Here is a 27,150-nt window from a genome sequence, read left to right as displayed (position 1 = left end):
TCAGGTTGTAAGGCAACAAAATAGGAAAAATGCCAAGGGCGGTGAATACTTTCGCAAGCCACTGTATTGTTCTGGTCTGCTAGCTCCAACCCAGATTAGGGTGTGGTAGGGACTCGTTCCCACAGAGCTAGACAAAATAATCTTGGCTATAAAACATTATACTGTACTTTTAATATGAGCCCCAAGATGTAATGGAGGTAGTGTGTGCCACATGCTACCTGTGTGTGTGGGAGGAGTGTTTTTTTTGTGTGTGTGTGTGTGGTGGTTGTGTGGTTGGTGGGAGGGTTTGCTGAGGGCGTTTGACAGAGTAGTGAAACTGTTTCCTGGTTTGAAAAAAAAGGTCCCTCCTTTCAGGTGCGTTTTTACTAAACTAAACTCTAGAGCTGACAGAACACGCTTCAGAAGTATTTTACAGGTAAGATATTAGTCCTTTTCATGACAACTATGAGTATTACTGGAATAAGTATAATTAGAGGTTATGTAGATATTGTAAGGGTGACAGTATTCCACCTACATTTGTTCCCTTTCCATGATAATTTTTAACACAAATCTTATTTCCATTTGGTTCTCCCCCGCTAACCATTGGTATGAAGACAATTTATAGATGCATTATTTGGCATATGTGAATCTATTAGTGCAGTTTACATGTGAGACGTCCGTTTGATTTGTATCCGTTTCCCTGCAAATGAAAGTGGAGATGATTTTCTCTAGGTTTCCCCTCTCTAAACTGATTATTGCCGGTTACTTAGTGATGTAATTAAAGAGCCAGGCTTCCTAATGAGCTGAGCAGAGTGAGCAGCCATTCTGTAATTGTTGAGAACTGCCTTGAAATCTTCCTCACTACACACAGGCTCTCAGGCTTTTCTTACATCTCCCATTCTAAACTGGCTGTTTAATACCTGTGCGTGTCGTGTGTCATGAGACAAACGGCCAACAGAGGAGATGAAATTGCTGTTGAAATGTGAAAATAATGTTCTCTACTGTATTTGATTCTGAGAAAAACCTCTTGACACTGAGCAGGGCATGTTGTAACAAAGAGTTAAGGTTTTCAGAGGGACACTTACAGTAACTGTATTTTACAGTACATTTTTGGACAGAATTGGCTCACATATGAATACAGATCCTCTTGGCATTCCAGGGGGTCAACCCCAAATGTACTGCTACACAGCAGTCTGACTGAAAGGCTTAACCCTGCTAGTCTCTGTATTGTAGAAATAAAGGTACATATCAGAACCACTCCAAAATGGCAGAGTCAGCCGAGGCCGTGGTAGCTAACCTGAGCAGCAAGAGGAATGTCACCATTGAGATCACCAATCTCACAAACAACTACTGTCTCATAAACCCAAAGTGAGTACACACTTCACCAAACTATTGTTATTGTCACACTATACATTCAAGGAAATTTTGAAAGCATAACATTGTGTGTGTGTCCTCTCTAGGGTATTCCTGGAGAGTGGGGATACCTACAACCCTCCCCAGCCCACAGTGCGGCCCCTAAAGACCGATGTTTGCACATTCAGCAAATCAAGCGCCAAGGCAACGGGCAGCGTTGGTGTTCTGACCTATGACCTCTTTGAGAGGTCCCGGAACGACTACATCGAGACAGTGGCCTTCATGTTCGCTGTGCCCTGGGACTACAACATCTACAAGAACTGGTTCGCTGTGGGCATCTTCAACAAGGGCCGAGCCTGTGATGAGTCACTGTATAAAGAGATGTACTATGAAAAGAACCAGAAAGGTTTCATTAGAGAGGAAGCCAATGGCTCAGGGATCAACTATGAAGGGAACTACCTGGACATCAAGGCCACCATGTCCCCCATGGGCAGGGCCATCATGAAGGTGGAGGTGTGGGACAAGCTGTTCACTCCCAACCAGCAGGCCTACTAAGGGGAACCTCCAGCCTCCACCCTCTTCACCAGCACTACAGTATACCTATGTTGTGTTGTACCTCTGTGCCAAAACCAATCCATCAACCATTAGATATTACTACCCTGCTATACTGCTACTGTCTGTCTGTATGCATGATTTAACCCATGTTTTGTTGCTGACATGTCTGAATTTCAAGATATTACCTTTCAGTAAATCTGCTTAAGATCACAGTTTAGTTTGTTTATGAATCCAGGCAGAAGCGATATCTTCTCTTTTCTGTAGAAGTCACTGTTCTGTTCATCTCTCAGTACCATCCTCTTTCAACTGGCATCTTCTGTAGAAATGTAAATCAAAACGACTCACAAGAGGACGAGGGTGCATAGCTTACTTAACAACATATAGCCATGAGCTGTCTCTGTCTGTATCTACTTATGGCAATAATAGTCTATGGAATAAATGTTGTTGTTTTGCTAAAGATATTTGTGTATGATGAGTTTCTCTCTATTGATTGAGCCAGGAAAAATTATGCAACATTGTCCCTGAAGGAAAATTATACAGGCTTTTAATGGATAACTAATACTGATAGAAAGTCTTCAACTTCTGAATAACATTATGCATTGCATACCATGCAGTTATGTGCAGTATGTAAGGCCAAAATACATTTTTCATCAAATCATTTTTTCATATATTTTTTTTATACTTCAACGGGTCTTAAAATTCCAAATCAAATAGCTAAATGATCCTTGGTATGACCTTCTTAAAATAATTCAATATACTGTGGCTTAGTAGACCCCCCTGGCTTAGACGGGGGCTTAGTCTGTGGAGGGTACCTGTGATCACCTAAACTATAGTGTATCTGTAACAAGATGAGTGATTCACAGGGTTGTAGTGAGTCAATGGCCATGCCTGGTGCACCCTATTCCACCACACTGTTTTCCTAAAATGTCACAGTTTGCATTATACTCACCCTTGAGAAGCACAACCATGTTAAAATTAAACCTCTATTGAAAGCAAATGTAGCATTTGAAAGGCTCTTCAGAGAAACTGTAAGGCTGTGCCTGTCATCTCACAGAGAGCTTCAAGGGCCTGACGGAGGAGATGACAGCCAGTGAATAGGAAGTCTCTTCCCCCCTAACAGCTATCATTCACACAATACCAACACAGAGAATAAACCATTATCACTTATACTTACAGTCTAATTCTAATTCCCTAGCCCTATAGGCAGAGGCATGGGTATTTCTTGAAATGCTATCAGACCATCAACAATACTGCACCAGCCCCACAATGGGAGTGACTTACACACACACATAGAGTACACACTTATTATGGTAATAGTACTGCTACGATTGTAATGATGCAATGTGAAAATTAGGGTACTGCTAAGAGAGAAAGCTGCATTGCGTTTCTAACAGCAATTCCATTTACAATTCCAACTCTGTTTCCCCCGGGCGGTAGATTAATGATGCTTTAGCTGCATTAACTGGTTACTGCCACAAAAAGGCCCTGATCAAAGGTTTCTCTTGCCGCTGTAGCATTTACATAGTATAGAAACATACACTAGCTCTATTTAGGCTCAATCTCAGAAGCATTGTTGAGCGGTGCATTGAAACAGCGACAGGCACCGCCGCCTATAACAGATGGGGCCACTCGGCGCGCTAAGCAGGGATTTTTATCTGTTACATCTTTGAAAGAGGATCAACTCCCTCACTCCTTTCACACTCTCCCTCTTTCAATCTCCCCCATGTATTCACTCATACACCTGCATATCCTTGTGCATGCTTTCATGTATTGTGTTGTATGTGATTGTGTTTTGTGTGGGTGTGCGTGCGTGCGTGCGTGCGTGCATGCATGCCTGCATTTGTGTGTGTCTGTGCGTGTGTGCGTGCATGGACTCATACAATAGTAAGCTTGGCATTTAGTATATTTCCTCAAAAACTGCCAAAGCACAACAACATATACACAAGCCAGTATCACAGCAGTCATTTGGTAGTCAGCTAAAGGGAGTAGGATTTACATAAGTCACTGCTGATTTCCTGTACTTGAACTCTTTTATTTGAAGATAATCAGTTGATTAGAGCTGAACATTCTCCTGTATCTGGTGTTAAACAGTGTTGAGATAAGACTCTGTGCAAGACTCCGCCATCTCTTCTGTGGTTGTTGAGGTGGAGCTCACAACCTCTCCATCCACCAGCTCCTCTATCACTGTCACTATTTTAACTGTGGCATTTGATGAGCTGGAACCCCCCTCTGAAATAGAAACGAGAGAGAGAGAGAGAGAGTCATATTGAGAGAGTCAATATAATTCAAGTGGTCCTCTGACAGACACCAGACATTTGATGAGACAGTGTCAACTAGAAATGTAATATGCAGTTAATTTCTATTTGCTGTTCACACCTGTGTGTACTTCATATCATTGTTATTAATCTGGGTAATTAAAGTGTGTTGATTCAATATGGGAGTTCCCAAACAGAATGATCAAAAGAGATCAAAGTGTCAGTGTTTCACTTACCTGAATTCTCAAATTCAACAGCACTGAGTTTGGTCACACTGAGTTTGGTTAGGCCTACTCCTGTGTTGGTTACTGCATACCTACAGAAACAAAAGAACATAATCAGAAGTGATTCAAGTGAATAATACTGACAAAATAATGCACCTTCTTCTGCTAAAACATTCCCTGGTCTGAACTAATGTTACCAATTTGTTGTGTTATCCTAGTGCTCTGTATTACTGTAAAGTGCTGGGTGCCATCTTTATCTGCTTTCAAAGACTGACACCTAGAGGCTGCCCAAGGGAATGACTCATACTGTTCTACAACAGAACATATTCACACATTAGGGAGCATTTATCTAACTAATACTGGGCACAATATATAGAGGTACATCTAACATGATGGTTAGCTGCCATTGAACAAAAGTTCAGAAAACCCCCAAATGTCAGCACAATGAACCAAAATCTCATGATAACAGATTTCAAAGAACACAATATCCTCAAGACAGCCTTCATCAGAGAGGAGGATGACTGATGTCGTACTGAGAGTCAAAGGGTCAGAGTTGAGAGGTTAGCTCAACCAATGTCTCCTCCCTTCAGCGGCCTGTGGTCTTGATGTCCAGCAGGGCCTGGTACTCCTGGGAGCTGCGCTCTGTGTCTGCCCTGATCTGGGTCAGATGGCTCTCCAGACCTGTCACTGACGCCTGCAGGCTCATCATCATAGCTCCGTAGCAAGCCTCCATCTCCGCAAGGTACCCCTCCATAGAGCCTTCTACAAGGGCAGGGCCACAGACACACAGTGAGAACTGAGCTGAACTGTGATTCTTCATTCCTTTTTGGTTAAGTCTGACTTGGACACTTTCTTTCTGGAGGGCATTTTTATTTTCCAAATAAATGTATGTTCAATCCCTACAGCAGATAAGTAAGGGGCAAGGGTTGGGCTGTCTTTAGCTTAAGTGATCCTTGGAATTGTAAAAAATAATTTGTGGCTTGTCACATTGGATAGTTTTTTGGGGGGGACGAAACTTAAAAGTTTTGAAACTCTTCAGGCCTATTTGTTCTGAGTAACATGATGCATGTTGTAATAGTAAATCATAGGGTCCAAACTGAGAGTCTTATAATGTGATAGGTAAATGAGAAACTAAAGTGCTTCTATCCAAGAAGTTCTAAGTCTGCCGTGCTGGGTGTGCCACTTTACCATGGAGTGGGGAGACTGCAGCTCCAGTCCCAGGCCTCAGGCGGTGGACTGGGGAGACTGCAGCTCCAGTCCCAGGCCTCTGGCGGTGGAGTGGGGAGACTGCAGCTCCAGTCCCAGGCCTCTGGCGGTGGAGTGGGGAGACTGCAGCTCCAGTCCCAGGCCTCTGGCGGTGGAGTGGGGAGACTGCAGCTCCAGTCCCAGGCCTCTGGCGGTGGAGTGGGGAGACTGCAGCTCCAGTCCCAGGCCTCTGGCGGTGGACTGGCCGCTCTTCAGCTCTACACTGGTGGTCTGCAGGACCTCAGTACTGGAGCTCACCTCCTGCTGCACCACTTTAGCCTGAGGGGACCAACACACACAGGTCAAAATAATTAACTCATTAATAAATATTTAATCAGTATAAGACATATATAAAATATATTATATGAAACATAGTAATCAATAGTAAAGAAAAAAATGAAAGGCCACAGAAGTATTTCTTATTGAGCGTCAATACTGTTATTTCTTGAATAGAGAAAATAATCTTGAAATGTTATGTATTCAGGTCCCTGTAGTCATACACTATGAATGCGTCCCAAATGGCACCCTATTCCCTACATAGTGCACTACTTTTTACCAGAGCTCTATGGGCCCTGGTCAAAAGTAGTGCACCATATAGGAATAGGGTGCAATTTGGGACATAATCTATGTCTGTGTGTTTGTCCCCTTCCCTTGTTCTTGAACCAGGCCTCTGTCTCTCTACGTCTCTTTGCCACCATGCCCTCGTACTGCTCTCTGAGCTCAGTGATGACAGCGTTCAAGTCCTGGGCCGGGGCGGCGTCCACCTCCACCTGCACCTGACCACTCACCGGGGCACTGAACGACATGGTCTCCTAGGAAACAACATCAACAACAATATTACAGTAGTATCAGCATTCTGATTGGTCCCAAATGTCACTCTTTTCGTTATAAAGTGCACTACTTTCGACTAGAGCCCTGGGCTCTTTTGATGGGCCCTGGTCAAAAGTAGTGAACTATACAGGGAATAGGGTAGCATTTCAGATGCAGACTTGGTCTAATATCAGTGTTATCCATGCTGTGCACTACTACTAGCCTGGTCCCAGATCTCGCTGTGCTGTATTGTCAACTCCTATGGTCATTGTCATGTCATGTGGCATGACAATGACCGTAGGAGTTGGCAAGACAGCACAGACAGATCTGGGACCAGGCTACCCTACTACGAGACCCACCTCCTTATGGTTCTTCTTGAGGTAAACCACCTCCTCCTTCAGGTCCTCCAGATGCATCTCCAGGTCGCTCCTGGCCAGGAACATCTCCCCAGCATCCTCTTCAGCCCCCCGATGTCTGCCTCCACAGACTGGCGCAGGCCAAACTCACTCTCAAACCATGTGGTTGACACTTAGTTTGGACTCCAGTTGATCAAGTTATACTATAAATATCTCTACGATATCTGACATTTCAGCAATTGTAATGCTATGGAATAATATTGTTTTATTTATTCATTCATTAAATATTCAGATCAATCTTGAAAAAAAGGGTAACTAATTGCTAAAAGCTTATATGTTAGACTCACTTGATTCTGAAGTCATCTGCAGCCAGTTTGATGTTATTCACCTGTAGGGCCAACTCAGCCACTACAGTGCTGGTTGCCAAGAACTTCACACAGAGAAAAGTATCAGGTTTCTGGTTATATTATCTCACACCACTGGAGACGCCTTTCAATTGCATCATTAAATAGTTTGGCATGACACCAATGTTATTTTGCATATGTCACAATATGTAATGCATCAGTGCTCAGTAAATGCATTGTAAAAGTATTGGCTGGCAGCTGTTATAATCTGAGAGTTTAATGAATAAAGGCACTGATAATATTAATGCCATGTACAGTAATACAACAAAATCGATCAGTATTTGTGAGTTTTCTCCATCTTAATTTATGCATGTTTTGTCCATCATAGTAAACCAACAAGGAACATACCTTGGAGCGGAGCTCATCGATGGCCACCTGGTGGGTGCTGATGTCCCTGGTGTCGACCTTGACGTGGCTGAGCCCCCACTCCCTGAACTGCAGCTCCGGCTTGATGTTGGCCTCCTCCAGGGTGGCAACCTTCTCCAGGTACGTACCCAGGCGGGTGTTCAGGTTCTGCATGGTGGCTTCTCACTGACTGTGATGGACCCTCATCTGCCTCCCCCGGCCACACCATCCATGGAGAAGCCACCGAAGCTCATCCCTCCATCACCTCAAGAGCCAAAGCCCCCACCCATGGAGCTGAATCGGCCCCCACCAGTGGAGAGGGAGGCTGTAATGGAGGAGATGCGAATGCCCTTACCCCCGGTCCGTGTGTACACACTTCCAGACCTCCCGGAAATCATGGACATGCCCATGTCAGAGCATGAGGAGTTGAAGCTCCCCATAGAGGCTCCTGAGCTTAGCCCAACTCCAATGCTAGAGAAGCTGCTGCTGCGAATGGAGAATGTGGCCATGATGAAATTACATTTAAACATTGACACACACATATCTGCATGTAACTAAGCAAAAAGGTTATGTTCAATATTTTGCTATGTATTTCCATAGCTCTCTTATCCTCACATTGGCTAAATGGTGAACGCCAGCTCTCTGTCTGGGACTGATCCTCTGACAGCAAGACAGACAGGAGATCAATACAAACCACTGCCCATCCCATCTCTGTACTGTGCATTGGCTTTTCCTTCTCTTATCCACCCAACCCAACCCACCCACTGGGCACACACTGGTTGAATCAATGTTGTTTCCATGTAATTTCAATGAATTTACATTAATTTTTACGCTGCAGCTACTCTGTTAATTATTTATGCATAGTCACTTTAACTCTACCCATATGTACATATTACCTCAACTAGCCGGTGCCCCCGCACACTGACTCTGCACTGGTACCCCCTGTATATAACCTCCCTACTGTTATTTTATTTTACTTCTGCTCTTTCTTTGTCAACACTTTTTTGTTGTTGTTGTTTTATTTTACTTTTTTATTAAAAAATAAATGCATTGTTGGTTAAGGGCTGTAAGTAAGCATTTCACGGTAATGTCTTCACGGTAATGTCTACACCTGTTGTATTCGGCGCATGTGGCAAATAAAATTTGATTTGATTTGATTTGAATAGAAGTTGAATTGACGTCTGTGCCCAGTGGGCATGCTCTGCTACTCAGTCCTCTCTGTCAGCCAGTCAACCCATCTGCATGATGTCCTCTAGCCCTTTCACTCACAAACATGCCGCCCCCTCCCCTCCTCTCCAACTCTTGTATGTCCAGACGTGCAAACAAGAATGATAGGGTCATAGGCCTACACTACTCAGTGGAGGCTGCTGAGGGGAGGACGGCTCATAATAATGGCTGGAATGGAGTCAATGTAATGGAATCAACCACATGGAAACCACATCGTTGATGTGTTTGATACCATTCCATTGACTCCATTCTAGCCATTATTATGAGCCGTCCTCCCCTCAGCAGTCTCCACTGACACTACTGTACAACTGCAAACCACAGTAACTGCACATTTGGTCAAAATTGAGTTAAGACCGAAATCAGGCTTTGTAGCATCTGTTTTATCTTGTGACAAAGTGTCCTGGTTCAATTATCTTCCGTTTCAGAGAAAATAGTGTGACATTTCCAGTAACTACAAAATCCAAGTAAAAACCAAGGTAAGCAGCAGTAACTTGTGTTACTAAGTGAAGTTACTGCACTCTGGCTTTGTTCCACCGTGTTTTGACTGCAGATATTGCGGATTGCCTTGGTATTCTATCAGGCTGCGAGTTCAGGCCATCCCGATCATGACACACACACACACCATGAGACAGCCAGTGATCCAGTTATCACCAGAATAAACAGGGCACAATCCCACAGACAAATTATGGTTAACTCGCATTGAAATGCAAATACCCAGATAATGTATACATCGTTCATGATCTTGTACCTACCTATTTGGCCACATATTTAGTTCCCTAATGCAATTGGTAACCTTAATGTCATCATTTGCATATTGCATTAAAACACGTTGCTAGGATCTGTTTGGATATGTTTACAGACTAAGCTTCTTCTGCCTTTAGGTTATCCCACCAACGTGAAATGAAAGCGTAAATTAATCTGAGTATATGTCAGATGTGACAGGTGTTACATAAGTGAACGGGTCCATAGAGGGGTGTGTACACCATATGGATGAGTTGATTGATGACTTAGCCATCTAGCTTGACAACATATTCTGAAATAACTTCTTATTTTTTTATAATGATGCGCTTTGAATGGGCATGGTCTAATTGAATCAACAATCAAATACACATATCTGAGTTTAGCTTTCTTAATGAAACATCAAATCTATTGTTATTTCTGGTTGTTTATCAAAGTTAGCTGGCTAACTTATTGATCCTGCTTTGTAGTATACCCCTCTGGTCCTTTTCCAGGGAGGGAGGCAGGGAGAGGAGAGGAGAGGAGAGGAGAGGAGAGGAGAGGAGAGGAGAGGAGAGGAGAGGAGAGGAGAGGAGAGGAGAGGAGAGGAGAGGAGAGGAGAGGAGAGGAGAGGAGAGGAGAGGAGAGGAGAGCCCACCAGCAACATGTCAGCGTATGTCAGCAGTAGATCTAGGAAACTATGAGGCCGGGAGAACTCTCTTCTATATCACTTGACTTGAATCACTTCACTTTAATCTGCACGTTGAGACGTCTCACAACATTATGTAATGGTATATCCCATAGCTGTGGGGTCATGTTAGATAAACTACACAGCCTTTTACATTTTTCCTCATCTGCATACAAGCATTTTTTGGAACAATGTTGTCGATCTCCAAAACAGTGTACACAAGGCACAGAACTCTGTGGTCTTTTGCATAACAGTAAATGTATTTTCAAAATGTAACCTCTTGAGTCAAGCTGAAAAAAACAGAAAGTTAGTCTGCATCCGATGTAATCAATAGATTTTCATTGCAGACACATCATGATGATCAAAATAGGAAAAACAGCTATCAAAAGGTGCAGAGTCATTGGCACCTACTCTCCTTTATGCGTATTTCACCAAACAATTTCATGCACATCAAATCAAATATTGTTTCTGATCAAAAAGGAAATGGGAAATTAGCACATTGTGTGCATGGATATTTTTTATTTATTTTTTACCTTTATTTAACTAGGCAAGTCAGTTAAGAACAAATTCTTATTTACAATGACGGCCTACACCGGCCAAACCCGGACGACGCTGGGCCAATTGTGCGCTGCCCTATGGGACTCCCAATCACGGCCAGTTATGATACAGCCTGGAATCGAACCAGGTGGTCTGTAGTGACGCCTCAAGCACTGAGATGCAGTACCTTACACCACTGCGCCAACGGTATCATCTGAATTGAATTCCATGTAGTCAATACGTAGGCTAGTCTGTTGACAGGTTTGTAGACTTTCCATCACCAAGCAGAAAAACAATCCCCAATTGAAATAAGGACAATGTAATTAGTGATGACCCACTGACTGGGCACACCAAGTAATTTTAAACTGGACAATTGGGTAATATTTGGTTCAGACGTTGATCAATGAGATTACAACCTACACTCACCGGACCCCCTTTGCCTCCAGAACAGCCTGAATTCTTTGGGCATGGATTCTACAAGGTGTCGGAAACGTTTGTTGCTAAATTGGTATCAATGGACCTAACGTGTGCCAGGAAAACATTCCCAACACCAGTACACCACCGCCACCAGGCAGGATGTGTCCATGGACTCATGTTGCTTATGCCAAATCCTGACAATGCCATCAGCATGACGCAACAGGAACCGGGATTAATCAGATCAGGCAATGTTTTTCCACTCCTCAATTGTCCAGTGTTGGTGATCACATGCCCACGCAAGTCGCTTCTTCTTGTTTTTAGCTGATAAGTGTGGAACTCGGTGTGGTCGTCTGCTGCAATAGCCCATCCGTGACAAGGATTGTCGAGTTGTGTGTTCCGAGATGCCGTTCTGCACACCACCGTTCTGTTGTACTGCCACCCACCGTTCTGTTGTACTGCCCCGTCATTTGTCTGTTTGTGGCCCGCCTGTTCTCCTTCGACCTCTCTCATCAAAGAGTTGTTTTGATTCACAGACTGCCGCTGACTGGATGTTTTTTGTTTGTCACACCATTCTCGGTAAACCCTAGAGTCTAGGGTGGGCAAACCTTTTGGCTCAAGGGCCACATTGAGTTTTTGAAACCAAGTGAAGGGCCACATACTATATGCGTGACAAAACATGTGAAGCCTTTATTCATTTTCACATTGACACGCAACTACTAGTGTCCTGTAGGTGTACATATGCTTGCAGAACAATTCTACCATTGTTTTTTGTGAACAAATTTTCCACAAAATTGATATATTTATAACATCACAGACACAGTCAAACACACACACAGATCCTGCATCTATACCCTTGTAAAGTACAATCAAACTTACAGTCACAATATGCAAACTTAAAAATAGATATATATTATATGACTGGAGACATGCAAAATGTAACAGCAGATGTGTATTAAAAAATAACTATTCTAAAATGTGAGTGAAACATATGGTAAGAGCATCCGTTTCATTAGGAATGGTCTGTTTTTGAAAGCATATTAAGGAACAATTCTCATCTCCATTGTGAGCCAGTTATCCAATTACCTCAGCCCAAATCTGACTGATTAGTTGTTACCTGTATCCAAGTGCATTCTGGATAATTCTCAGTGCATAACCATCACCATGAAAAAGCATAATCCTTGCCTACCCCAGTCACGGTTATTCAAGTCTTAATGTGAACAATGGTTCTGGTCACCTCTCTTGGCAAGGGCATCAAAGTCTGGTGTCATCTTTGATGTAGAGATTCTCTGAACAGCTGACAAGTGGTCATTTGTTAAATTTGACCTGCAATGGGATTTGTTGTAATTCATGACTGAGAACGTTTGTTCACATACAGTGGGGAGAACAAGTATTTGATACACTGCCGATTTTGCAGGTTTTCCTACTTACAAAGCAAGTAGAGGTCTGTAATTTTTATCATAGGTACACTTCAACTGTGAGAGATGGAATCTAAAACAAAAATCCAGAAAATCACATTGAATGATTTTTAAGTAATTAATTTGCATTTTATTGCATGACATAAGTATTTGATACATCAGAAAAGCAGAACTTAATATTTGGTACAGAAACCTTTGTTTGCAATTACAGAGATCATACGTTTCCTGTAGGTCTTGACCAGGTTTGCACACAGTGCAGCAGGGATTTTGGCCCACTCCTCCATACAGACCTTCTCCAGATCCTTCAGGTTTCGGGGGCTGTCGCTGGGCAATACGGACTTTCAGCTCCCCTCCAAAGATTTTCTATTGGGTTCAGGTCTGGAGACTGGCTAGGCCACTCCAGGACCTTGAGATGCTTCTTACGGAGCCACTCCTTAGTTGCCCTGGCTGTGTGTTTCGGGTCGTTGTCATGCTGGAAGACCCAGCCACGACCCATCTTCAATGCTCTTACTGAGGGAAGGAGGTTGTTGGCCAAGATCTCGCGATACATGGCCCCATCCATCCTCCCCTCAATACGGTGCAGTCGTCCTGTCCCCTTTGCAGAAAAGCATCCCCAAAGAATGATGTTTCCACCTCCATGCTTCACGGTTGGGATGGTGTTCTTGGGGTTGTACACATCCTTCTTCTTCCTCCAAACACGGCGAGTGGAGTTTAGACCAAAAAGCTATATTTTTTGTCTAATCAGACCACATGACCTTCTCCCATTCCTCCTCTGGATCATCCAGATGGTCATTGGCAAACTTCAGACGGGCCTGGACATGCGCTGGCTTGAGCAGGGGGACCTTGCGTGCGCTGCAGGATTTTAATCCATGACGGCGTAGTGTGTTACTAATGGTTTTCTTTGAGACTGTGGTCCCAGCTCTCTTCAGGTCATTGACCAGGTCCTGCCGTGTAGTTCTGGGCTGATCCCTCACCTTCCTCATGATCATTGATGCCCCATGAGGTGAGATATTGCATGGAGCCCCAGACCGAGGGTGATTGACCGTCATCTTGAACTTCTTCCATTTTCTAATAATTGCGCCAACAGTTGTTGCCTTCTCACCAAGCTGCTTGACTATTGTCCTGTAGCCCATCCCAGCCTTGTTCAGGTCTACAATTTTATCCCTGATGTCCTTACACAGCACTCTGGTCTTGGCAATTGTGGAGAGGTTGGAGTCTGTTTGATTGAGTGTGTGGACAGGTGTCTTTTATACAGGTAACGAGTTCAAACAGGTGCAGTTAATACAGGTAATGAGTGGAGAATAGGAGGGCATCTTAAAGAAAAACTAACAGGTCTGTGAGAGCCGGAATTCTTACTGGTTGGTAGGTGATCAAATACTTATGTCATGCAATAAAATGCAAATTAATTACTTAAAAATCATACAATGTGATTTTCTGGATTTTTGTTTTAGATTCCGTCTCTCACAGTTGAAGTGTACCTATGATAAAAATTACAGACCTCTACATGCTTTGTAAGTAGGAAAACCTGCAAAATCGGCAGTGTATCAAATACTTGTTCTCCCCACTGTATGTGGACCTGAATAAAACAAGCATCTTTTGGGCATGCTTTTTAATCTTTGGAAACTTTGTTTCATTCAGTGAGCCATAGAACGGGTCTATTGTTGCTGTTTTGTACTTCTCCTTCAAAGCACTGTCACATTGGATGTCAATGAGCTCCAATTGTGTGTGTGGTGGTGCTTTCTCACTGTCGAAAGATGGGGCATGATACAAGCTCCAGCTCAGTCTCAATCTTGGTGAAGTCTGAGAAGCGGCGGGAAAACTCGGCAACACTGACTGAGATATACAGTAGCACTTTGATCGACCTGCATGCTAACTTAGCGACTTTGTCGCTATATTTAGCGAGTTTTCAGACCCCTCTAGCGACACATTTTCAAAAAAGCGACTAGCGACAGATCTAGCGACTTTTTCTGGTGTTATTGGAGACTTTTGGAGACTCGTATCGTTCTTACTCTTCTCAACGAGCAGCGGGTGCTTTGTTACCCCCGTCCCAAAGCACTCACAGGCGGCCCAGTCCTCGCGCAGCAGTCCCTCCCAGCTGCAGTCAGAGCAGGAGATGTTCACCCCTCCGCGTCCAGACTTCAAATGAATCGCGCATGCGGGAATCCGCCTTGCCCTTATAAAGTTGACAAGTTTTGCAACCACTTTAACAACATTTTCCAGCTTTAACACACTTTTACACAGGGCTTCCTGATGAATAATACAGTGAAGAAATATCAATTCCTCCGAGTTAGGGCTTTCTTGTTTTACTTTGTCTTGTAATCTTTTTAGTAGGCCAATGTTTTTAGCGGTTAGGTTTGGTGATCCATCTGTTGTGAAGTTTGTCCGTTTTCTCCACAGTAGATTCATTTTTTCCAAGCAGGCAGACACCCTGTCATATAAGTCAGAGCCACTGGTTGTTCCCATCATTGATTCCATCGCAAGAAGTTCCTCTGTTATTTCAAAGATCTCATTTGTAACGTTGGCCGGATTGAAGTCTTTTGTTAGAGTGAACTGAGTATTTTGTGAAAGAAAGATGTGCTCAGAGAACTATCTAAAATTGCTTACATTATTGGTATCGAATCAGTTTGGGATTCAGATTAATCATGTATGTTTAATTACATAATAGTTAACTGTACTAATAAGGTATTTAGATAGATCTGGTATATGTATCAAAATTAATTTAATATTTTGTAATAATCTTGAATCGAATGAATGTGTGACTGAACACAGACCCAAAGTGTCTTTGCATTTCAAAAGGTTTCAGTCTTTGATGTTGAATGACATATGTAACTTCTTTTTATTTTTGAAATTAAAACTAAATCAGATGAATTTAAGTGTCAATAAGTCTCAATAATTTTGAACGTCTGGATGGAAAATATTTGAAATGTCATTTGAGTGACTAACCTCTAGAGGGCAATGTTTTGCAAGAAGAAACAAATAACTTTTTCAAGTAGTCTGGCCAAGCAAGCCTCTTAAATGACCCCTTGCTAACTTTGCTTAAGGTAGTCTATCGCATCCAATGATGACTTCCACTACTGCTTGTGGGTTCGCTGATGACTATATAATCTGTTGTGGTATGCACTGTCTGCCACAGACAGAGCACACAATGGCCTGTTCAGTCCTTTTTTCCTCAGCCAACTGCACAACTTGATGGCAGAGCCCACGCCAGGTGGAATGGTCCGCGGCAACAGTCTCGAGGGAGGCAGGGTTTACCCCACACTTCTTTAGTGAGGTCTTCAAGTGATCCTTTAGAGTGCTTTTTCTGCCCACCTGCAGAGCAACGGCCCAGTTGTAGCTGTCTGTACAGCATCTTTCCCGGAAGGCGGTCATCTAGCATCCGGATGGCATGGCCGAGTAATCTATGCTGCTGGTGTGTGATGGACGCCTCAATGCTCCTGCAGTTGTTTCTTTGCAGGATCTCTATGTGTGAAACACGGTCCTGCCAGGTCACTTTCAAAATGCGTTGGAGGCATTTCATGTGAAAGGACTCCTGTTGTTTTAAGTGTCGACTGAAGACTGTCCATGTTTCACATCCATAAAGGAGTGTAGATACACACACTGCCTGGTAGACTGCAACATTTGTGTCTAGGTGCAGGTTGCTGTTGTTAAAAACTGCTTCCAAGGTATTTAAAGTGTGGTACAATGGCAAGTGAGGAGTCTGAGATGGAGAATGCGGGTGGTTCAGGTGGAGGATCAGTTCACCACTGACATAGGACCTCTGTTTTGGGATATTAACAGACAGCCCCATTCTACTGTATGCTCTCGCAGCTGCTGTGAGGGTGGCTTGCAGAGCTTCTAGGCTATGAGCGCAATCATTCTCCAATCATCCGCCAACTGAAGCTCAAGTCAATGACCCCTACAACCACTGACACAAACACACACCTCACAAAGGCTTGGGGTTGGAGCAAAAACCTTAGCAAAGGCAAAAGGAGGAGAGGTGGGAAGACAGCTGCTCATGTAGATATCTGCATGTATTATAAGATCTCTGCATATTGGGTCCTTGCAGAAACATGGGCATCTACAAGAGTGCCCTATAGGGTGAAGGGGCAAAGGGTCTATTTGGAATTCACAATAACACCCATCTCTGCACTGGGTCTGAATGAGGAAAAACTTGATGAATCATCCATGCCATTATCAGCTGTGCATTCCATTAAGGCAGGGGGTTTAAACCAATTAGATCCAGTTAGGAGATTCACTTTGGACCTTCTGCAAAAATACAATATCTATTTCTGCAATCCCTTTCCGTAGCGCACTAAACAAAGTCAAGCAATTAGGCATTTGGCTTTAACATAGTATTTAATTGCAAAATATAATGATATACAGTACAATGTGTAAGAAAAGAGGCTATGCTTTGACTAAGACCCACACCCCTCTCACAGACAGTCCAGTAAATCTTATGACCAGAGTAAGAGCAGAAATACAATACATAAGCATACATATTTCTTTGTTTCTGAAACTGAATGCACTACAATGCTTTCAGTGTCATTCACGACAGCATAATACAAAATAAAACAAACAGTTCTTACACAGTTTAAGTAGAGGAAAGATAGACATTTGTTTTTCCTTCTGTCTTCATTCAGTGTCAGTGCTCATTGCTACACTGAGCCAGGTGGGAGACCAAATGTTTGTAGTCTTTTGATTTAATGCTTGATTCATCTTTCAGGCATGCGTTGACTGGCTCATCATGGGCGACAGTGGGGACCGTCATTGTCAAGAGGGAGAGAGAGGGGTTGAGGCTAAGAAATAGACAATTCCTAGAAACAGATCTCATAGGGTACATGTTGGGCGTAGGCTACCCACCCATTGTGTCTAGTTCCTGACCCCAACCTTCCTCGCAGACTGATGCTTGGCCAAACCCGTTCATCATGGCCTTCCTACGCCCACCCCACACCCCATACATTCTAAACCCTACACTCGGAGGTAGGCCAAGGAGGGCTCTCCAGAAGCCTCATACAATTCCAATATACACAAAACACATTCAAGGACAGGAAAGCTGCCAAGTGAGAGGGTACATCACGTTTTGTTCTGTAGTTACATACAGAAATAGACATGATGGAGATCCTATAGGGATAACTACACTCTTAGAAAAAAGGGTTCCAAAAGGGTTCTTCGGCTGTCCCCATAGGAGAACCCTTTTTGGTTCTAGGCACAACCCTTTTGGGTTCCATGTAGAGCCCTCCGTGGAAAGAGTTCTACTTTGAACCCAAAAGGGTTCTACTTGGAATTAAAAAAGGGTTATTCAAAGGATTCTCCTATGACGACAGCCGAATAACCCTTTCAGGTTCTAGATAGCACCTTTTTTTCTGAGTGTACAGTAAATGGAGAGTGGGAATTCCTCAAACAGAATGCCTTTGTCTTTGGTTATCAACTCAATCGGAATGTCCAGCAATGCGAGACTCACGTTTTCCCAGCCAGAGGGTAGGAATTCCACTAACAAAATCGCTTTGACGTCATCTTAGCAAGCTTTACAGCTTTAAGCAAGCTTTAAGTGCTGAAGAATATCCCAACTTTTGCCATTCTTTAATTGCATATATAAAAATAAAACAATTATTTAAAAACATGTAACTGTCTGAGTGAGAAGTCCATAAACCCTACTATCTTAAATACTTTGTAGGGAGTTGAAACATTTACATGGCTGTCACCACTTTTAGTTAGAGGAGCATCGACGAATGAGAAGAAGATTAGTTTTCAAGAAGCAACCCTGAGGATATTGACCTGACACGTTACACAACACAGACCCTTTCTCAAACCCCTGTAAGTACTAAAGTGTATAATGTCAATCCTTGGATAATACCCATGTGGTACTACTCATTCTGTATCAGTGCATCCAAAAAGGTCATGTGTAAGGTGTTTGTGCTGTGAGATTGTTTTGATAGGACTCCTAAGAGCTAAGCCAATCATCAGTGGGTGTAAGATGATAAGCAGTTCTCTGTAAGGTAGTTGAGTCAATGGCCCCAGTCTTGAATCCACAGGGGATAGAGAGAGTGAGTCTGAACATGGAGGTGAGGCAGGGTGGATGAGGACTGATCCAGGACATCCTATCAGGAGCTGCCATCTCCGTTCTTGGTCTTGAGCACCACCAGGACCACCATGATGGGGATGAGGCAGATGGGGGTCATCACCAGGGCAAATACGATGCTGGGTGGGGGGTCGCTCAGCGCCTCATTGGGACAGTCCAGGAAGAACCTGGAGTGGATGTCCACAAACTCATTCTCCACCATTCTGTTGGGCCAGGGGATCAGCAGACACTCTGCTATCTCCTCCGTGCACAGGGTGAAGGTGTTATACATCCTACAGGGAGGGATAGGAGGGAGAGGTACTATTAGTACAACAGAGGGCAACGTTATGTGCTCTGAAAGCCATTATTAAGAGTTTCATGGTATTGATTGACCATTAATGAGTGAGTTAACACTGATTTCACTTGACTATGTGTTGGGTTTCTCAAAACGACTGTTTGAACTAAGCATGTGGTAATGCAAGACCAATGGCATGATAAGTTGGATCAGAAATCAATTAAACAGAATAATAAGTGGATTAAAAGAAGCATTTAGGCCTACCGCTTCACATTGTTCCAGTTGCACCAATCTGTGTTGTTTAATGACTCCATATCATCTACAAAAGGACTGTAGCACTTTATCGCAAAGAAAGCCGCGTAGCACTCCGTCCTTGTGGGAAAATACTCACAAACGTCACAGTAGTTATCACAGTCAACAGAATTATTCCCACAACCTGTACAATAAGAGAGAGAGAGAGCGAGAGAGAATTCTGTAACATTAGAAAATCAGTTCTTTAAAATTATTAAATCATCTAAAATGATGAGAATGTCTAGAAGATTCATGGTTACACATTATTACTAACAGTTCCCTGTCTAATCTTACGTTGATGAACAGCAAGCAGAAACAGCAGTGTCACCTCTGATTCAACACTATTAACTAGCCTACATGTAGTGTCAGAAAAGTAATAATGGCCCACCTAATCCACTGGTAAATCTCTCTTCGTGGCTAACACCTAAGAAGAAAAAATGACAATACATTTGTATACATTTGAGTGACCATGTCACGACTTCCGCCGAGGCTGCCTCCCCTCCTTGTTCGGGCAGGTTTCGGCGTTCGTCGTCACCGGTTTACTAGCTGCTGCCGATCCATTTATCATCACTCCACTTGTCTTGTCTTAATCACACACACCTGGTCCTTATCCCCAATTAGTCATTGTATAAGTGTTCCCTCTGCTTCCTTGTCTGTGTGTGTGTTTGTTTGTTGTGAGCTGTGTGTAGCGCGGTTGAGCTACCCTTACTTTGTTGTTGCCAGGGTAGATATTTCCCCTGTGCCTGAGTTTTGTTGTCGCATGCTTGCGCAACTGTTTATCGACGGAATAAACTCTTTGGATGCGTATTACTCTCCTGCGCCTGACTCCTATCACACGCATCACAGACCAATGGTTATAATCACAACAGAAATGTCTGTTAAAAACACCCTCTCAAACCGACAGACTGAACAGCTGTGTCATTCAACATATTTTTTAAATAATGATAAAATCTTGTTTTCAAATTATCAATGTAACATTTAAGATCCCAATCAAAACGAAGCATGCAATAAATGTTATCTTTACTGCTGCACATCGTGTCAGCAACTCAACCTGAATGTCCAGCAGCGTGACTCACGCATTCGCTGCCGCCCGGGGCGAGCCCACACACTCACCAGAGAGAACGGAGAGGAGAACCCCAAAGAAGCCAAGCGCTCCCTTCATGTCAGAGAAAGTGAACATAGGAGAGTTTCCCCCACTGACTGACGACCATCTAGACTGAGCCTGAACTTCTTACACCAAGCCCTGCAAGGCATAACAGGAAACTAGACAAGGGTGGAAGCAGCTAGACACGGCATTACCCCCGGTTACCAGATGTCAGATCGGTGTTACCCGTGGTTAGGTTACCAGATGTTCCTCGAGGATCTGTCTGTCTGCCCTGCGCCTTGGCAGCAATCTCTTCCCCTCTCCAGTGCATTTCTTTAGGATTGTCTTGCCTTTTAAAGGGGTGGAGGCTCAAAAGATTGTCCTCTCACTCTCTCTCTCTCTCTCAAAAAAAAAAGGGAGCACACCCAAGTTGGGCTGGACTCACATCTGAAAACCCTTTACTCTTTAACTCTAGTTCTGCTTTTAAGTCTCCATTTCTCACAGGCAAAGGCCTGGCCGACATGCAGCTTGTGATTTATTTTCCTTGAGGGCTGCCTCTGCCAAATCGGAAACATAAGTAAACATTTAGGACTAGGGCGTTTACGCACGGGTGTGCTGTGCAGACGGCTGTGGATTCATATCTGGGTTAATTTGATCATATCTGGAAGATGTTATTAGAGTCAGCCAGCTGTTTGCAAAGACCTACTCTCTATATCTACCCCACAGCCACAGGCAAGTAATGCAAATCTCCAACTCACTGGGACTTTCAGCGTTCACACAATAGGATAAGCCTGGGAATATGGGTGGACTCCTCCTGGATCTTTATGTTGTACCTTGAGCCATGTGGAGCTGCATGACTGTTACCTCAGCAGACTACTGTCTCAGTTTCATACTGCTTTTCAAAGACAACGCATTAGACCACCTCTTCATCATCACTAAAACAATGATTTATATCTCAAGCTCATTATCAGAGATGCAGTTTTTCAAAATAACAAGTCTTTGCCGATTACTGGGATGAAATAAAAAACCTTTAAAGTGAAAAATATTTAGAAGATGTCTTCTCAGGACAATCTATGCTACACAATGTGATTGGGGCCCTGAACACATCTGTTTGCTGAGCAACGGTTTTGATTTAGTAATGACATCAGGAAATGTGTATTTTCAGCAGAGGAGGAGCTCAGAGTTGGGTGAGTTGTAGGGGAGAGAGAGAAAAAGGAAAACGTAGGGTGAGGAACAGTGAAGGGGGGCTTGCTGCTCCAAAGTTCCAGTTGTTTCACAACTCTAGAGTTCATGCGTTGAACACAGCCGTCACATGGGGCGAATGGTGAACAAATACAGGAAGTGCAGACCAGGTGGGGGCCTGCCTGTAACGAGGTTTCAGTTAACGTTTGACCCCAGATAATTATGGGCCTTGTGTCAGCTGCTGCTGACCCCACACTGTTGGGGACCTCCCCACAGGTTTGTCTTGGCTTCACGTTATGCTAGAAGCCTAGGACTCTTGACAGAGAACTGCATCTCGGTTGTCTTTTTTTTTTAAAGAGGTTGGCCAGTTCTGTTCTGAACCCATGTGTTTACAGTGCTCGTCCAACAGAGTCCCCCATGGATTCAAATATAATTTCACATCAAAGTGTTGCACGATAGCTATGACGAAGGACAAACCTCGACGGTAATGTTTGTTTAGAACATTAATGGGGTGTTACACTTTACAAACATTTCAAACATAATCCATCTATGATCATTATGTTGTGTAATACCAATATTGTGAAATAGGTGTTAAAATGTTGCCTAAAAAGTTTTAAATGAATCTGGTAACTTACCATGGGATTGGTAGGTTGCATTTGTTGTTGAGTCATGCCGTGAAGTGAAACCTAATTGATGAGAATAACCGTTTAAATACTGTTTAATCAAAGTATTAATGTACATGTATTTATCATTACATTTACATAATTTAGCAGACGCTCTTATCCAGAGTGACTTACAGTAGTGAGTGCATACATTTTCGTACAGGTCCCCTGTTGGAATCAAACCCATGCTCTACCAACTGAGCCACATGGGACCCCATCAACTGAAGACATTCTAACAAAAAAAATGTGTTGTTGTTCCCTTGGTCTTTAACACTAGTTGACATTGATGAGTTTTGTTAGTTGATGTAGAGACCATGAGAAAAGGACAACAGTTAGTTACCTGGTGTGGTAGCTTGTGGCGCCTCATAATCTCCTATCAGACCAGCTGCTATAGAGCACAGTGCTACAGGGACAGACACGAAACAGGGCCAATGTTACTGGAGAGTTCTTTACAGAAAAGTGTATACTCACATTCTCACACGTGCACAGTCAGAGAAATAGACAAAGACAAACACAAGCAAGTAGAAATACAGAAATTAGTAGACAGATATGTATTTGTACATATAGAAGACTGATCGGACAGTATCGGACAGACAGAAAGAAAGTAGTGGGAAAGAGAGAAACAAATTAAGAGAGAGAGCTGGTCAGTGGCAGGGAGTGTATCCTCCCTTTGTTCTCTGAATAGTCTGAAACAGTTCAGCCATTTCCTCAAACACAAACTATTTAATGTAGTCTTTGAATAACTTGCTTTGTTTTGTTTTTTTGAAGGACAGTGATCTGGTCTGGGAAATTGAGTCTAAAGTTGAGGTATTCCTTATTAAACAGTTATTGTGACATTGTGTTCTGTGAAGACTGTGATTATCTCAATTACATATCTTATGTGTTTGTTGGTAAAAACAGATAATCTAAATTAGAACAGCAATCTGCTTAAAATCTTTGAAAACTACACCAGATCCATACCATCATCATACCTATATTTAACCTCTGTTTCTTCACCATTGGAGCATGAAAATGTTTTTAACAAATCAAAATTACTTAGTTTAGGCTACTTAAAACATTAATCTAATATTAGATCTGCCAAGCTCTTACTACAATCCCTTACTTCACTGTGCGCTTCTAAGCATTCCACTTACTGTAGGAGGTGAAATCTTGGGCAATGTTTTGCAGACTTTTTCTCTCAGTAATCCAACATACTCCTCCATACCCCTGGCCCTCTTTATATACATATAGTACTCTGTAAATCATCAACTTACCCCAGAGAAGAAGAGGCAGAAAACAGCAAGAACAAGAAGACACCGGAGACAAATTAGGGGCTTTCATTTCTGCCTGACACTGCTCTGTTCCTCTTCCCTGGTGGACCCAGATTACATATCTCAACCTTTCTGCAGGAAAGCTCTATAAAACAACAGGAAGCTCTCGTTTCCTAGGCGGCTTGGGAGGGTTCCCACAATGGGACAGAGAGCCCCAGATAAGGGGAGAGCTACTGTAGCCCACTACCCCTTACAATACAATCCATCTCTCTCCTATTATCACTCTCTCCTTCTCTCTCAACTGCTCTCTCTCTTTCTTTCTCTCACTCTCTCCTCACATTCTTTTTCCTAGTTTCTCTCTCTCTGTCTCTCTCTCTCCTATTCTTCCTCACACTCTATTACATTTTACATTACATTTTAGTCATTTAGCAGACGCTCTTATCCAGAGCGACTTACAGTTAGTGAGTGCATACATTTTCGTACAGCTTGGAAGGAACAGACATCTGTACAGTAGTCACTGAAGGTCTTCATTTTGAAAATAGACTGTTGACTAGCTGATGACCCAGTAGCCTTTCTCACTTGTTCAAATCCTGTGAGTAAACTGATGAGCAGACTAATATATGTTCCAATACAATGTCAAACTTTTTTTTTAAAGATGTTTTGATTCAACTGAACTATTCACAGCAACCAGCTGCAATACGATTTCCAGTTTGGGCATATTATCGACAACATTAAAACATTGGTTGGACCATAATTAGAGTGTGCAACTTTCTTTATTTTGACATATTAGCTGAAGCAAGTTGAATTGTATGTTCACTCAACTGAATTTTAGGTTGAGTGAACATACAATTCAACTTGAGAATTTACTTTGGTTCAGCTACAATAATATGCCCAAATGTTGAGCAAACTAGAAATCATATTGCAGCAGAACTATTTAAGCTGAACCAGTGTAGCGAATTCGGGGCATAGCACCGACCAGGACACGAACCCTGGTCCAACGACTGTCAACCCAACACTTTAGCAGTTACGCCAAGTGACGCAAAGTTATAATATAAATGAAATGATTTTGTTATTGACAGATGGTAGTTATATTTCTTATTTTGGTTGAGTAAAGTATGTTAATGATATAGAGTCCACTTTGACTCCTTTCCAGTTTCAGTCATGTTTCAATTAATGGACCAGACAGTGGATTCTTTCAAATCTACAATGACTAACCACAGACCAGATAAACAGGTAAAACAATCTCAATAATGGTTAGAGCAAATCCACTTACTTTTTTGCAATATCTGGTTTAATGCATCATATTTCAGCCTCTGAAATAAATGGTTTAGTTGTAAACTGGTCCCTCAAATTCAACTGACTTTGACCTAAAATCATTGGGTTAGAGTAGTATCATATCAGCTCAGTAATTTACCAATCTGATGTCCAGCCTACATGGATATGTACGCTCTTTCCATGACTTGCTCTTTCCATGACATAGACTGACCAGGTGAAAGCTATGATCCCTTATTGATGTCACTTGTTAAATTCACTTCAATCAGTGTAGATTTACGGGGTATGGCAACTGCTCGGCCTCCGACTGCAAGGCACTACAGAGGGTAGTGTGTACGGCCCAGTACATCACTAGGGCCAAGCTTCCTGCCATCCAGGACCTCTATACCAGGCGGTATCAGAGGAAGGCCCTAAAAATTATTAAAGACTCCAGCCACCCTAGTCATAGACTGTTCTCTCTGCTACCGCACGGCAAGCGGTACCAGAGCGCAAAGTCTAGGTCCAAAAGGCTTCTTAACAGCTTCTACCCCCAAGCTATAAGACTCCTGAACAGCTAATCATGGCTACCCAGACTATTTGCATTGCCCCCCCACCCCATCTTTTTACGCTGCTGCTACTCTGTTTATTATTTATGCATAGTCACTTTAACTCTACCCACATGTACATATTACCTCAATTACCTCGACAAACCAGTGCCCCTGCACATTGACTCTGTACCGGTACTACCTGTATATAACCTCCCTACTGTTATTTTTATTTACTGCTGCTCTATAATTATTATTTATTTTATTTATTTTTTAACTGCATTGTTGGTTATGGGCTTGTAAGTAAGCATTTCACTGTAATGTCTACACCTGTTGTATTCGGCGCATGTGGCAAATAAAATCAGATTTGATTCCAGGGAAATATTTCTGAGTAGCATTTTTTACACAGATATCTTTACACAAACATACAGCCTGCTAGTCTTCAGCTGTCAAAAAGGTGTAGGTGTCTGTTCATATGGAGTGGATATACATTGAGTGTACAAAACATTAGGAACACCTGCTCTTTCCATGACATAGACTGACCAGGTGAAAGCTATGATCCCATATTGATGTCACTTGTTAAATCCACTTAAATCGGTGTAGATTTACGGGGTATGAGCGGGGTATGGTAGTAGGTGCCAGGTGCACCGGTTTGAGTGTGTCAAGAACTGCAACACTGCTGGGTTTTTCACGCTCAACAGTTTCCCGTGTGTATCAAGAATGGTCCACCACCCAAAGAACATCCAGCCAACTTGACACACCTGTAGGAAGCATTGGAGTCAACATGGGCCAGCATCCCTGTGGAGTACTTTCAACAGCTTGTAGAGTCCATGCCCCGACGAATTGAGGCTGTTCTGAGGGCAAAAGGTAGTGCAACTCAATATTAGGAAGGTGTTCCTAATGTTTTGTACACTCATTGTAGCTTGCTTGAAGTGGAAAACGATTTTTAAGATGTATCCTCAGTGTTGATTCACAGTGATTGAGACAACAAAGACTGAAATTAATAGCTTTAACATGCTCTTTGACAACACATAAACTGTCAATAGAAAAATGTGATGTTATTTTGTTATGTCTCAAGGCTAGAGCTCCTTGTGAATCAAGTTTGTAAGGAAACTTTTATCAACTTTACTTTGTTTGTAGGGAAACATTTATTAACTAAACACTAACAGTGAAGTGTACATAGGCCAAATATGATTTGGGTTTTCTGTCACTGACAGCAGTGTGGGGGGGGTCCAAGCTGGTGATGAGGGGAGATATGTTTTTGTGTTTCTGTATTATATTATGTGAGGTAATGGCTGATGACAAATCTCTCCCCCCAGCAGTAGTTCCGTGGAATGTCTCACCCCCTGCAAGGCTGTCATTGACGTATCCACAAAGCTGCTGTAGTACATTGAGACACTGCTGGGCCCTCCAGTACACACAAAGAATGACGCATTAATGATGCATCCATCCACGTCACTGATGTACTGTCTGCATCATCTGGTCCTGGGACTGGGCTTGCTAGGACTCTGGGCCAAAATTATTCCACATTTCAATACAGATCAATTATTTGTTTTTCTTTATACAACTGATTGAATAAACCTCCAACGTTTAAGGGCTTGAGTACATTAGCTAATCTGAATCTGCACGGAACCATCAAGGGATAATGCAACACATGTCATATGTGCTATTGGTGCCATCGTATAAGCTTCACCATAAACTCAGCTACACTTCTTCTCTCTCTAGCTCATCAGCTTCTACCAAATTATTCCATTGGGAGGCTCAAGTAAACATTAAATGGGCTACAAGATACAAGCATATTTTGAGGAATTTCTAAAAATGCTTACCTCAGTACCTCAATTTGAGAATTATTTGAGATGATTAATAAATGTGTAATGTATTTCACCAGCTGCACCGATAGGCCTTTGAACTGATCCATCTCCACTCTCACATCTGAAGATATCAAACCCCTATCCCAGGTGCAAGAGTAACACACGCCGTTTAGATGGAACATAATTAAAAACTTTCCGCTGATAAGGGCCTCCCT

General features: G+C 42.7%; 2 protein-coding genes and 1 pseudogene across 4 annotated transcripts; 1 reads left to right on the top strand and 2 right to left on the bottom strand.

The window, feature by feature from the left end:
* Positions 1-317: 317 nt before the first annotated feature.
* On the top strand, positions 318-2,346 carry LOC121570535 (DELTA-stichotoxin-Hcr4a-like). The gene is made up of 3 exons (XM_041882004.1): positions 318-415; positions 1,213-1,347; positions 1,440-2,346. Exons 2-3 carry the CDS (start codon positions 1,244-1,246, stop codon positions 1,885-1,887), a joined length of 552 nt encoding a protein of 183 aa, XP_041737938.1. The 5' UTR covers positions 318-415; positions 1,213-1,243; the 3' UTR covers positions 1,888-2,346.
* Positions 2,347-4,952: 2,606 nt separating this feature from the next.
* Positions 4,953-11,878, bottom strand: LOC121570216 (annotated as a pseudogene).
* A 4,965-nt stretch (positions 11,879-16,843) lies between these two features.
* On the bottom strand, positions 16,844-23,566 carry LOC121569567 (receptor activity-modifying protein 1). Of its 3 annotated transcripts, none has more exons than XM_041880645.2 (6): positions 23,332-23,566; positions 22,419-22,481; positions 22,052-22,102; positions 19,539-19,574; positions 19,124-19,295; positions 16,844-18,857 (listed from the first exon to the last, which is right to left on the bottom strand). In XM_041880645.2, the coding sequence occupies exons 1-6, from the start codon at positions 23,396-23,398 to the stop codon at positions 18,608-18,610; spliced, it is 639 nt and encodes a 212-aa protein (XP_041736579.1). In that variant the 5' UTR covers positions 23,399-23,566; the 3' UTR covers positions 16,844-18,607. The 3 variants fall into 3 exon arrangements, with proteins under 3 accessions (XP_041736579.1, XP_041736578.1, XP_041736580.1); XM_041880644.1 differs by lacking the exon at positions 23,332-23,566 and adding an exon at positions 23,212-23,324; XM_041880646.2 differs by lacking the exons at positions 22,052-22,102; positions 22,419-22,481; positions 23,332-23,566 and adding an exon at positions 20,264-22,038.
* Between the last annotated feature and the right edge of the window lie 3,584 nt (positions 23,567-27,150).

This window comes from Coregonus clupeaformis, chromosome 7 (genome assembly GCF_020615455.1).
Source record: "Coregonus clupeaformis isolate EN_2021a chromosome 7, ASM2061545v1, whole genome shotgun sequence".
NCBI lineage: Eukaryota > Metazoa > Chordata > Actinopteri > Salmoniformes > Salmonidae > Coregonus > Coregonus clupeaformis.
The sequence above is the reverse complement of the archived record's forward strand: the minus strand, read 5'-3'. Positions and strand labels throughout refer to the sequence as shown.

Coding starts and splice junctions, on each gene's coding strand:
- LOC121570535 (XM_041882004.1), top strand. CDS start 1,244: ATGGCAGAGTCAGCCGAGGCCGTGGTAGCTAACCTGAGCAGCAAGAGG. Junction 1,348..1,439: donor TACTGTCTCATAAACCCAAA/GTGAGTACACAC, acceptor TGTCCTCTCTAG/GGTATTCCTGGAGAGTGGGG.
- LOC121569567 (XM_041880644.1), bottom strand. CDS start 23,323: ATGATTTACAGAGTACTATATGTATATAAAGAGGGCCAGGGGTATGGA. Junction 22,482..23,211: donor CCAAGATTTCACCTCCTACA/GTAAGTGGAATG, acceptor CTGTCCCTGTAG/CACTGTGCTCTATAGCAGCT. Junction 19,296..19,538: donor GAGATTTACCAGTGGATTAG/GTGGGCCATTAT, acceptor CTTATTGTACAG/GTTGTGGGAATAATTCTGTT.